The sequence below is a fragment of the Perognathus longimembris genome, chromosome 1, assembly GCF_023159225.1.
Source record: "Perognathus longimembris pacificus isolate PPM17 chromosome 1, ASM2315922v1, whole genome shotgun sequence".
Lineage (NCBI taxonomy): Eukaryota > Metazoa > Chordata > Mammalia > Rodentia > Heteromyidae > Perognathus > Perognathus longimembris.
This window is the reverse complement of record NC_063161.1, coordinates 25743087-25757394: the sequence shown is the minus strand read 5'-3', so window position 1 is coordinate 25757394 and position 14308 is coordinate 25743087. Positions and strand designations below refer to the sequence as shown.

Below are 14308 nucleotides of genomic sequence, written 5' to 3'. Positions count from 1 at the left end.
CCACTAAATGCTGATCACACCATCCATATACAAATCTCATTCACCATGGATGGCAGTGTTTCTCAACACTTGTTACACACTGGAAAAGTTTTGGTCACTAGATAAATCTTAAATTACTCTGATTAGGTGAACTGAGTTTAACTTAGATATTTGGGATCTTTACAATTTCTTTTGATTTTAGGGTTTTTTGTTTTGTTTTGTTTTGTTTTTTTGTAGACAGACTCTTAAAACGTAGGACAGATTAGCCTCAAAATTTCCCATTCTTCTGCCTTCCGAATGCTGTCATTATAAGCATGTGCCACCATGCTGTAGTATAATTTACTTAAAGTCATTATGTTGATAGAGGCCATGTTGATTTAAGGCCATTGCACTGTGGATTTTCTCTTAATTGTAACAATTTATTTTACCATCCTAACTGGGTCTCAAAAATCACAAAACTATTATCCTTATTTTTTTTTCTGTTCATGATACCTAAGCCCAAATCAATATATAATGTTATCCTTTTTTGATAGTAGTGTTTAAAAAGAAAACATGCAGCTTCTGGGTAAAGTTCCTATCTCGAATCTGAACGGACCTGGGTTCAATCTTTACTCCAGCAATTTAAAAAGAAGAGAGAGACAAAAGAAAAGGAAAATAAAAATGATTATAAGAATTCTAAATATATATATATATATATAATTTAAGATCAGATATGACAGGGAAACAAAATTTCATATGCCTTCCATTGTAATCTTTTGGAACTTCTGGGGAAACAATAGTCTGGTGGGCTTAACATCTGTAAAATGTAGGTCAGTTCTGTTACGGCATTTTCCATATGTTCTGGTGGGTTGAACCAATGGGTACAAAGACTTTAGCAATTTTGTACAGCTTGAAATAAGTTCACATTTAAAGTGAGATTGGAGGCCTGGAATTTGGTTCAATGATAGAGGACTGGCTTAGAATGCGTAAGGTCCCTTAGTCAATTCTCAGCAGTGTAAATAAAATAAAAAGAAATCAGATTATTATTATATAGAGCATATAAATAGTTTGCAGATATGGTTTTTATTCTTTCAGTGTTTCATATAATCTTACCTTTATCAAAGCAAAGTATAGCTAGAACATCATTTTTATACAAATAGACCATGTTTTGTCAATTTCTGTTTCTAGAAAGGACTGTCAGAATTACTCTCTTTGCACAAAGAACAAACAAGCATAATCACAGGACATCAATTTGAAGAGTTTCTAGAGGACTTAAATGGAAATGGTCTGCTGTATATTTACCAAGGTAATATTTAAATCTAGAGACAATCTTTGTTAGCCTCCAGTCACACTGAAGTACAGTTTCTTTTGTGTTTTGAAAAGTATAGAAATCAAAGTAATGAATTTGGGCTTCCATCACATACTTTAGATGTAATATTGCTAAAGAGAGGATATCTTATGATTCTGAGGGAAGCAGAAAACTCATAAACAGTTTCAGAAGCCACCAGAAAAACATGCAAGTTATGTCTATCATAAAGTTCTCTTGTGATCTGCTCTTGTGATCAACATGAGATAATGTTTTACTATAACCCAAATGGCAAGCTTCCCATATATATATATATATATATATATATGTATATATATATATATATATATATATAAGAAATTTGTCCCATGGTCTGCTGGGTGCTTGCCACCAAAGCTCCCACTTTGGATACTTCATCATGGAAGGTAAAATTGTGTTACTTTCCCTCTCACTCGATAGAATAACAAGAGAGAAAAAGAAATGCCTGGTACAGGCAGTGGAGGCTCCTTAATGGTGAGCCTGCTACTGATGCCCATAATTACTTATTAGTCATGTTTTTGTTTTCATATCAGTTAGTACATAGCTATTACCTACTCATCTTCTTCCTGCTTGTCTTTGCTGAATGAGCTACCTGAAGTTTGGGCCCATCTAAGTTCAACTTCCTCACCCATCCCTAGAGTTGTATGCATTACCTTTCAGTTTTCAACCAAGAAGACGTCTTTATGTAATTAGAGTACAGTCAACTCTCAATTACCAATGATGATAGGTTACTGGAAAAGCCTGAATAAACAAATTTGTTTGGAGATTTGTTTCCTTGCATGAACTCTTCCATGTTGTCCCTCGGGAGTGGCACACAGGGTAGAACAGAGGGAAACGGGACAGGCTGCCTACACCTAGTGACTCACTGTCAAGAAGGTAACTAACTTCATGGGAGCTCTGGACTACCCCAGTGCCATTACCCTCTGGACAGAGCTGAGAGATTGTAGCAACTTAACATTTGTTGACTGCAGGAATGAGTGAGGTAATATACCAGATCTGGTTCTAGAAATGAAATTTCTTCTCCCTCCCTTATCACAGAGCTTGAGGTGAATAATAGTTACTAGGAAATAATGTCACAGTGCAAACTCTTAATTAGGGAGGTGTATACGCAAATGGTAATCATTTCTATCAGATGCTCATAAATCATGGGTGATCTTCACTATAAAATGCTCTCACTATGATAAAAAGAAAAGACAATAAAGAAATATTTTTAAACCAATTCTATGTATGAAATAATGCTTCAGTAAGGTAGCTTTCTTTGTAAAACATTCAGAAACCATTGCTCTTCTGCTCATTTGGAGATAGTCAAAATTTCCTGTTGTAATTATATAAAATATTACATGCTGGGCTGGGATGTAGCTCAGTGGCTAAGTGCTTGTCTAGCAAGTGCAACATCCTGAGCTCAATCCCCAGTGCCAAAAAAGAAAAGACAAAAAAATTACAGTTAAAAAAAAAAAACAATCAAATATTTCATGCTATTCAGACGTGTGAGAAGATATCTGTCTCCTAATTCTAGAATCAGTTTTCAAATTTAGGACATAATTTGAGTTCATTATGTATTTATTAACTATTTTTCAGTTATTAGCATATTTCTAGTGTCTGAGGATATCTATTGTTTTTTTCTTGGATTGTAGTATGGGCTCAAAATCTTCCAGGGACATGTGCCACTTTTATATTAAGTCTGTTCATCTTTTACTTTTTTTTTAAGAAGAAAGTAAGATTAAGGAAAATGTCATAATTAATCTGAAGCTGCATATAATATACACACATATAGGTGTATGTAAGTGTGTGTGTGTGTGTGTGTGTGTGTGTGTGTGTGTGTGTGTTTGTTTCAGTTAGGACAATAAGCAGTATCTGTAAGATATTCCCTTTCCAAGTTATAGCACGGGAAAAGGGAGAGAAGAGCAGTAAAATGGGATTTCAAAGACCTGCAATTTAATAATAATTCTTTTATATATCTACAAAGTTTCAACTGGGTATGATTCTTTTCATGCTTTCAAAAGGTACAAGGTTTTGACTATAAATTTAGAATTTTCTCCCAGATCCAACTGAAAAAGCCTGTAATTAAAGCAAAATGGATTTTGAAAAAAATACATGGATGTAAAGGTTTACTGGGCCATAGAGACCTGAATATAAATCTTGATAAGCTTAGTAGTGAAAGGACAGGGCTAATGAGTTGATGATTCTAGAACAGTTAGGAGTGAACTAACAATGCAGACAAAAGGAGGAAAAGGCAATAGTCAGAGTGATTGCCATATTTGACAACTGAGTACTATTTGAGAAAACTATGACCCTTTCTTCTTTCTTTTCCAGACTTGTACATGCAAGTCTAGGCAAACTGCCTAGAAAAATCCTCTGACATTAGGAACAAAATGTCATTACTAGGCATAAAGAAAATATACTCTTCAAGCTTCATTTAATTTCTATCTACAAGGAATGATGAATTCTAAGCTTGGTCTCTAATTATGAACTTAAGATAGTAGGGAAAAGCTTAAAGCAGTGACCACCCATGATCCTAGCTAATAATTGTGTTAAACGTAATGCACTGGAGAACAGACTAACAGAGCAGGTTTTAGTCTTAGCTTCCAATGTTGATGGAAGCTTTTACAAAATAGAGTTTATTGGCATGACACATCACTGCATCAAGGCTTCGGGTACTTAATTAATGTGTGTATCGTGTATGGGAAGTTGCTTATTTATTTGTGCAAGTTTATAAATCTTAAAACATTTTTTGCTCAATATGAACAAATTTTGATAGTAATTTAAGATATTTTTTATTCTTAATCATTTTAATTTGTATTTTGTATGATATTAATAGCTATATTAAAGTCTTATTCTAGTTAACCTAAATTAATTTGATCTAAATCTGCCTTTGCACACAGCAAGTTGTAACCTAACTTTATCTGTAAATAAACTGCAACTAAAGTTGAGAGTATAATCTTGCAATAAGTTACCAAGACATGGCCAATCACAGAAGCTAGACTTCCATCTACTCATAAATGGCAAAGAGCTTGGGTGTGTCCAAGTAAGGCACATGTTCAGTTGATCTGTTTCTGTATTTCATTTTGTTCCTTTGTCTACAAGCACTCACTGCCCATGTTGAATATACTCTCTCAACACTTATTAGTTCAGGGTGCTATCCAGCCCATAATCCATTTGTTTGTGGAAACAAACTCTGCTAAATATGTCTAATTTTTTTCTTGGAATGATATGAAGTGTATTTTTAAAACTTATCTCTGACATGTTGGCTACTAAAATGCTCCTTTAAATATAAGATATTTGTCCTTTCTGACTGTACAATATCCATAATATAACTCATTAAATATAAAAAGTTTAATCACAATTTACTTCAGATCCTGATCAACTGAGCTGAAGCACTATTACAACTTGATACAATGTCCATGGTAATTATTCACAGATAAGATGAAAAATTGTAAGAAATTACCCTGAAGGCTGCAAGGAATATTGCATGAGTTAGGGCAAAACTCATTTTTAAAATTCATCTTGATTTAACTGTCACTTGTACTATATTTAATCTCAATCAATTCTCTTTCTGTTTTCTTTTTACTCATAGATGGCTTTGTGCTCTTCAATATTATAATGCACTGCAATATTAAGTGATATTTTTTGTTTGTTTTGGTACCTTTAACCTAGCACATGGCTCTCCCCATGAACTAAACCTTACAATAAACTATAAATGCTCACTTCAAGTGACAATGGACTGAACAAACAGTTTGGTAATATGATTAAAATTTGGTAATATGATTAAAATTATGGAGATAGCTGGAGTCTATGCTTGAACTGGGTCGATTTAGATTCTTGAAAGAAACAGCTATTTTTGTGGAATAATTTTCATTTAACTAATTCAAGAAAAACAAGGTTTTATAAATTATTCTTCATATCTAAGCCCTCTTAATGACAATTTTGAGAATGAAAGTATATAGTGCATGAGAAATACCTTTAATACCCATTTCACACTAGGAGTTCTTACAATGACCCAATTTCTTCAATCTTTTTCACTTTAGATTAACTCAGACAATAAGCCTTCTGTCTTTAAGCACCTGCAGTCTCTGGAGTAGAGTTACTGTTTACAGATCACCTTTAATTTAGGACTTCAGAGACTTTTTATGCGATTTTTTTTTTTCATTCAAGCCAATGAGCTCTTAGTCACATTGAGAATGCTTGCTCTTCATACCCCTCCCTTTCAGCCTTAAAGTCTTTAGTCATCCATTTTGCTAGAACTAATAAAGAACATTCTATTACCTTTGCTTCAGAATCATTTAGGTTGCTATTTAGAAAGACTTAAGTTGGGGCTGCAATTCAGACCTCCTGAGTCAGAATCTCCAGGGTGAAGTCCAGGAATCTTTAGTTGTTACAAGTACTCTCTTTGTGATTCTGTTGTGGAGACAGGTTTGAGAATTACTCAGAAAGAGCATGACTGTGGTTGGCTTAAAAATTAATGCTCAAACCAAGCCATTTTCTTCCCTTGTCAGTCCTACTTTTTAGCGGTAAATCCCAGAGAACATTACAGTCTCTTTCCCAAGTGAAATTGCTGTTTCCTCCAGTATCTGATATTTGTGCATTTTCTAGTTCTTTGGAGAGCAGTCTCTAGTTTGATATGGGCAATCGCTGAAAAAGGACGAATAACATTGCTTTCCATCTTTGGGGTCTTTCTTTTAAAGATAATTAAAACTGATTTGTTAACAATCTGTATTTAAAAAATTTATAAACTATCACTGTACCATGGAGTTGCACTTAATAGAAAATGCTGATTCAAATATCACATCTGTAAAAGTTATCAAAAAACATGTCAAAATGTTTCCTTTTTTAAAGGTAGTACTGAGTTTGAACTCATAACTTTGGATCTGCTAGGAATGGACTTTACTACTTAAAACATATCTCTAGACCTTTTGGTTCTGGTTATTTTTGAGATAGGAATTTTTTTTTTGTTCTGAACATCTTGAAAGCAATCGGCCTATTGATATTTCCTGAGTGGCTAACATGACAGATGAACTCTCCAAGACTTACTTTCTAACCTGACTAAATGGACTAGCTAAGACTATAGACTGAGTATGCTATGGAAGACAATTCTATTTTAGTTTGTAGGCTATAGATTTCTCTTTTTTCATTTTAATTTTATTGTTAAGATGATGTACAGAAGGGTTACAGTTATATATGTAAGGTAGTGAGTACATTTCTAATCAAACTTATGAAGAATAACAAGTGCTAATTAGAATGGGAAAACACATTGAATTAAAAATTGAAATAAAAAATTTACTTTTATTGTATAACCATACAAGTAACAGTGCCTTTGTGGTAAATTACAGAAACAGGAAAGTAAAGAGGTAGGAGCCATTTCAAATATATGAAAGCAATATTTTATCAGTGTATAGAAATGTAACTTTTATTTAATTCTTAAGACTTAATATATAGAGAGTAACTTATATTCCAAGAACTATGCTATTCCTCCCTTCCTATGTCTAATTTTAATAACATTTATTGGTAAATATTAGGTACTAATATATACTAAACACAAGAAAGGTAAAAATAAATAGTTTTCTAACCAACTTTATTTCTAGCATTTTTTTTTCTGTTCTGGACACACAAATAATCTTGGCCATAAATTTAGCTAGCATACATAGCTGTTTCATCTTTTAAGGGTAACAATCTTATAGCTCCACTAAAGGTGTACTGAGGAAAAGAATGTTAAGTAAAAGAAAGGGACAGGCACCAGGCCCTGAGTTCAAACCCCATAATTGACAAAAAAAAAAGAATTACAAAAATAAACAAAAACCCAAGTGCTAGTGTGTCACACTAGTATCCTAGTTACTCAGAAGGCAGATATCTGAGAATCAAGATCAAAAGTCAGCCCAAGCAGATAAATTCTCAAAATTAATTTGCAAATAAGCAGCGAATAGCTGGAAGTGAAGTATGGTCAAAGAAGTAGAAAACCAGCTACAACTGAAAGCTCAAGGCACTGAAATCAAGCCCCAGTAACAACAAGAGCAACAATAACATATGCCAAAAAAGATATCATGATATATATATAGATAGATAGATACAGATACAGATATTCAACTATGAAACATCAATGTAAATACTTCTTAAAATTAAAAAATGCATTTGTCATAATTTGAGAAAATATTTCTCTATATAGATTCATAGAAGTTTTTAGGCATGATAATAGTATTTACAGTAAAACAGTGAATGTTTGGAAGCCACTTCCGTGCCATGAAGAGAGGACTAGCTAAATGAATTAGATAATCAATGGGTGGGATTCTTCCTGACTGACATCAAGCAGAAACAGGAATCCCCATATGAACCATGTAGGGTCATTTCCACAAAATCCACATCTCAGAGTGAGAAGAGTGTTATCTAATGATTATAGTACAATGTGCAGTATGTAGAAACTACAGTGAGTAACTTATTGTCCAAATATATATGTATAATATGCACACATAACCTATACTTTATGAGAATACAATTCATAAATGTAATCAATGTTAGATTATGTCTGAAGGATTTTGATGCTTAGGCTACAGGGGTAAAAACAGAGATTTACTTTTTATGAATAATTTTTGAATTTTATACTGTGTCTGTTTTTAACCTATCTGCAAATACCAGTCAATATTCAAGTATATCATTTTATGTTTGTAATGTAGATTTAGTAGCCTCCTATATACACATGAAAAAGAATAATATTTGTTTTGCTTATATTTATGAAGATATTACTGAGGGCATTGGAAGCATGGCTCTGTTGATGGAGCACCAGCCAATGAGCCAAATATCAGGTGTTGAGTTTGAGCCTCAGTCTACGACCAAAAAATCATCACTGATTATTTTTTCTTGTTTTTTAAAATTACTTATTTATCGTCAAAGTGATGTACAGAGTGGTTACAGTTTCATACGTAAGGCCATGGGTACATTTCTTGTACTATTTGCTACCTCCTTCCTCATTCCCCCTTTTTTGGGTTATTAGTAGGGCTAACTTATTAATTACAGAGCTTACATAATACGTTCTCAACTTCAGTGATTGTTGGAAACAAAATTGAATCTAGATGAACACAAGAACAACTAGGCATTTTCTTTGTTAAGGCATATTGACTAAAGAAAATAGTGTCATATTTTTCCTATGTATCTGAGCACTGTTGAAGTTACTTCAAGATCATTTATAGAGTAAATAGTGAATTCTCTTTTTATTCAACCAATTTGTAACTTTTAGTGGTCAGAAGTAAAGATGTGAAGAAAAGCAGTGATAAACAAATTCTAGTAGAGGGCTCACCATTTCTTAAATATTTGACATTAGATTGACTTCATTATAGAAAGACAGTCATATACATAAAATTATAATGAAAGGCATGACATTTTTTCACAAAGTCTGGGACGAGTAGGTATGAAATCTACTATAAAATTTGGTTGTATTTTATTTGTTATATTTGATACTATCATGCAATAGTAACTGATAACAAAATAAGTCATTAATTTGCTGGTATATAATGTATAATATAATTTTTTTTTTATTTTTTGAAACTCCTGGAGCTTGGGACTGAGGGCCTAAGCCCTGTCCCTGGCTTCTTTTTGCTCAAGGCTAGCACTCTACCCCTTGGGCCACAGCACCACTTCCAGTTTTTTCTGTTTATGTGGTACAGAGGAATTGAACCCAGGGCTTCATGCATGCTAGGCAAGCACTCTACTACTAAGCCACATTCCCAGGCCTTAATTTATTTTTAATATAACCAAGTGAATTACTCAGAAAGACAATATTATTTGGGATGGAACAATGCTTTACTTTATTAGTATGGATTACCTACAATTAGAATAAATTACGCACACTTTACACTTGCCACATAAGGGTTATTAAACCATATAACCATTATCAACAAAAAGGCCTAATACTTTAAAATATCTAGAAGGATAAAAAATTATTCCTTTGTCATTAGAAAAAAGTTGTTATAAGAATAATAACTCTACTTTGAAAAGTTATAAAATGCAGCCACAGAAATATATTTTGTCATATACAGTAGATATTTAAATAAATATAAAAATAAAATTTAATGTATTAGAGTAGTTTCTACACACTAATTACATGATGTTTATCTTATGATTAACAAAAAAGATTTTTAAAAAGTATTTAGAACATTTCAAGGTTCCTTTTTCAATTCCAAATGTATGGTGTATTTTCTTGCAAGTATACATGCTATGAACAATTTTACAATTTTGCTAATAAGTTGACTTAAGGATATAATATTTAAGTTTTTAAAATGAGTAACTCAGTGAATTAACAACACCATTACAAGTTGAGTCTTACTCAGATATAAACATATATATGTGTGAAACTTTCCATGGTACTCAATAATCATATGTAATTTTTGTCAATAAAATGATTCTCTTTTGAAAAAAAAGCATAGTTACATGAAGATTTAGTGCCTACTTCACAAAATGTATGATAGAAATCTTGTTAACAGGCATATTTATATTCAAAATGCAAAGGCATCAGTTATTGTGTTTCAAAACGCACAAATAATGTTTCATTCCTCTAACAGAAATTTAACTTAAAAAATTGAATAAGGAGGCAAAGAATTTAGTAGTAATGAGTAAGGCTGAAAAGACATATGGCAAAGCAACGTAAGAGGACATGGGAGGAGGAGAGTTAGAGGAATGCATAAGTAAATACATCCTATGGTAGAATGCAAATGAAGTAAAGGTAGGGCCAGTGAAAACACTTGTAGACTCAGAAATAATAGATGACAACTGGTTGATGGAATAAATGTCTGTACTGTTTGCCAGAATTCTTTTACCGAATAGAAATGCCTATTTTCCTTACCAGTCAGCTTCAAAGAGGGCCCACAAGTGTCTCAATGCATGAAATGATAAGATAGATGCTCCCCCTAAACATCGCACAGTAGAGATGAAAAATGTCTTACTAAGGAAAGTTTAAAAAACGGAAAGAGAATTCCTGAGTAAATTAAGCATATTAAAAATAGTAACAAGAAACTTGCAATAACAATAAGGTTCTTTTAAAAGATATATGAATTTATGCTTTAAAAGTGAAAAGAAAGAAAACTGGGATAAGACCTGCATAACAATATTCAGAAAAGGAAGAAGCAAGCACTACCAGGAACCTGAACCAATATTCATATATTATGATTATAGAATATTGCATTTCTACACACCCATCCTGACATACAGGGAAAACGTCAGTCACAGGGGCGGGGTGGGGGTGGAATAACTGCGGCAGTATTAAGGCTACAATAAAAATGAAAATGATAAAGATTCCATACTGAGAAGGGACCAGTGTATCAGAGCAGGAGGAAAAAGGCAGACCAGCAGATGGGAGAAACAAAAGGGGCAAAAAAGCATGGCACAAGGTTGTAATAATAATAATAAAAAAGCATGTGTGGTCTATTACATGGTGACTCTCAAGGTAGAATCTTTGTAATACAATTCAGTCTCTTGAACTTTTACTAGCATGCTTGAGACAGTGTTAGAACATTTTAAGGCACTAAGCTTTTTGAAGTACCTCAGGTGAAGTACCAAGACAACTGGATTACATACAACAAAAGAAGTGTCTTACCAATGAGAGCTTCACTTATTAAGTCCAAAGCCAACGTATTGATGATGAGGGTATGCATATCACTACTGGGTAGGCAAAAGAAGCCATAAGTTTCATCACTTCAACTGATGTACATAGGGTGAAAACAAACAAAACTATGACACATTAAATTTTTTCTATACTTTGCAGTTCACACCAAGAATGAACCTGTATCGAGTGTTAATTTGATCCAAAGATCTTCATTGCCAGATAGTAAAATCCTATATGCAGCTTTCAGTCATTTTAATCTTCTTTATTAATAAAGATGCCTGCATAAAGCACTGATATTGCCCATCTATACCTACTTTGATCCATTTTTGAGGCTTACACAAGTCCCGACAGCCACTTGTCACATAAGCTTAATCAGGTTGATGGGGTCAGGAAGTGATAAATGTGATAGGTTTTACAATCTAAGCACTAAGTGTACCGAGATTTGCATTAATGCAGTTACAACATCATTGCTGTCATATGCCTTGTAGACTTAAAAATTCTAATGATACAATGTTGATTTTTAAAAAATATATTTTAATTTTCATTCTTCTTATGTGCAGCTTCAATACTTTTGAGAAGATAATATTGGAATTGTTCCTAAGTTTATATATCTCCTTACTAGCAGAATCTATGGAAGATGAGCAAATAATCCCTATTGAATCAGTTCTGTGTTAGGTAATGATAAGCAAGTTCTGCTGCATTCCTATAAAACAGTTCACTGCTTAGACCTGTAATAATCAAAGCCATATTGGAAATCTTACACAAGAAATCAACAAATTTTACTAGCTTTTATTTAATACACACTTTATCATGAGTTACATTTACTCATAAGGCTGTGAAACATAGTTCTCTATTTATATTACATTAAGGCAAACAACTTGAAAGCAGGTCAGAGAGGAGCTACTGGAATTAGGTGGACAGCAATACCACATCTCCCACTGTTGTTTCAGAGTCTTGACTGTGGTTAGAGCTGATACCAGTGTCTGAATCTGTGTCATTTACATACGTGTTCAACACCCTTTGGGTCAAGGGAAGAACGTCTCCACTGCTACTGGGAACCTCAGGTTCCTTCCCTCTATTTTCTTTTGACTGGCACCCATCTTTGTTGCTAATGTGAAATGAATTGAGCTCCTGGGCCAGTAGTTCATATTCCTTGGCTTTCATTAGAAGCAATGAGTCATTGTATTTAATCTCTTTCTGGATGCCACTCAAGTGAGAGTGGATTTTCAAACCAGCTTCCATGCTTTTCTCCAAATCACACTTCACATTTTCTAGATGACAAGTTTCCAGTTCACTGAAGGCTGCTCCTTCAGAATCATCATTGATTTCTAGGCAGACACTCTTGACCTCTTTTTCTATTTCCACCGAGAGTTTATCAATGAGCATTCTGTAATATTTCAGCCTTTCTTCCAACTGTACAATGCCATCACTGTCACTCAGTTCCTCCAGAATCTGGTTTTCCTCCGACGGCAGGTCGAGTTTCTGCTCTACTTCGCTGAAACTGGGCATTAAATACGCATCCTGCACATAATTTTCCCCATCATTTTCTACCCAATCGAGGTGGAATTTTGCTTCACACTTTTCGATTTCCAGATCCAGCTCTTTCATCCGCTGCACTTGCTGATGAATGGTGTGGTCCTGAGAAATAATCAGATGAACTAACATCTCCATATTTTCTCGATCGTGAGAAATCGTGTCCTGCTTAATTTTAGCCAGCTTCCGGAAAGTTTTTCTAACAATTCTTTTTTGTTTGTCAGGTGGTAATGTCTTCATGTAAGTTGCTGGGCTGAGCTCACACGGTTTTTCTATATTTTGGACTAATTTGGTTTCAGCAGTCCTCCACAAAGGAACTGGAAGAAAAGCATCTGCTTTAACCAGAACAAATTGCATATTAGGCTGCTCATCTCCCCACGCTTTCCACAGCTTCAAGATTCTGGTCAGCGGAGGAAGGGCGCGTTCAGAGCCTCTCCACTTCTCTATGATGCAGTAATCACTGGGCTTCCCGAGGAGAAATCGTTTTTCTCCCAAAGTAGTCTCGTGCTCCTCAAGCAGAGCCTGGATGACATCAGCAGAGGTGGTGCGTTTAGTTAACCCACAGACAATCTTCTCTTCTTGGCAAACCCAAACCACAATTTCCTTCTCTTCTGAATCCATGTCTTTAGTTGGTGATCTGAAAGAAATACAAAGCCCAATGAATTTCTGTCATCACTTATGTGTCAACTGGGAAAGTTGGGTTAGCATTAATCCACTTGCTAGATTTTACTATTTTTGAGTAAGATATACTCTTTGGGGTTGTGACACACTAGGAATCAGATATAATTCCTGGAATAAACATACAAACATACTCGTGGATAGTATCTTAATTTCCTTTTTATACCCTACCTAGAAATCAGAAAAAAAAATGGTTCTCAAAGAAGAAAAATTATCATCAAAGACTACTGAAAGAACTTTATTTTTCCAATAAACAGAGAGAGGATTAGTAAGAAGAGCTAGAAAACAATGCTTGTTTTTTTTTTGTTTTGTTTTTTTTAACTTTAACACCGGAGAAAGGACTGGGGAAGAATAAGAATGGTGAAATGATGCTGGAATCATAGAGCTAAAATTGTTGAGGATTGAAAACAGCTAAAATGTTTTGTTCAGTCAGTATTTCTCATCTGCCAACTAGGTGCCAGATATGTCTGAATATACTGATATATTAAGGCAGTATGAGAACACACAGAAAAGAGTACAGACATAGATATATTAATAAATATAGTATCAAATTTAATAAATTCACTGAAGAAGATAAGGGGGTAAAGGGGTAGAAAGTATCTTGGAAAGAGAGAAGGTATCTTTTATTTAGTGCTTAAGAGACACATACAATGATAACCTTTGAACAAGAAAAAAAAATGCAGTAATCTGAGACCTACACTGAGGATTCTAAAAAAATAGAATGGTAATATATGGATCATGGAGTATACTGAAAAGAATGCACATGTACTTTGAGGCTAAAATAGTAATATTGAGGGTTGCTGATATAAGGAAAAAAGGTCACACAGTAAGCAGTGAAATCAAGGAGAAAGGTAAAACCTTGCAGAACATAATAAGGAATTTGTATTTTGTTCTGATTTTAATGGGAAGCTATTGAAAAATTTTAGGTGAATATGAGCTAATTTATGCTTTTTATGTTATGGGGCTTGTGTTTGTGGATTATACCATAGAGAAGAAGAAATCCTATTACAAGAGCATCACTCTAATCACTCTATTCAATTCTTATCTCCTCCCCAAGTCTTGATTTCTAAAGACTACAGTCAGACATATTAGATTAGAGTTGCACTCTCTGAATACTATTAATGTATACACATGTGTGAATTCTAGGAGAGATGACATATTTAAAGCAGAGCATTTGGGTTTGGGGGAAGCTGAGAAACAGATATCTAGAG

General features: G+C 33.9%; 1 protein-coding gene across 4 annotated transcripts in view; it reads right to left on the bottom strand.

Moving 5' to 3' along the window:
* Window positions 1–10839: 10839 nt before the first annotated feature.
* Rassf9 (Ras association domain family member 9) overlaps window positions 10840–14308 on the bottom strand; it is a 32238-nt gene continuing 28769 nt past the window's right edge. For all 4 annotated transcript variants that reach the window (XM_048358646.1, XM_048358640.1, XM_048358643.1 and 1 more), the window contains one exon: window positions 10840–13056. In XM_048358646.1, coding sequence (XP_048214603.1) covers window positions 11796–13040 — 1245 coding nt within the window. In that variant the 5' untranslated portion in view covers window positions 13041–13056 and the 3' untranslated portion in view covers window positions 10840–11795. The remainder of the gene's footprint in view (window positions 13057–14308) is intronic.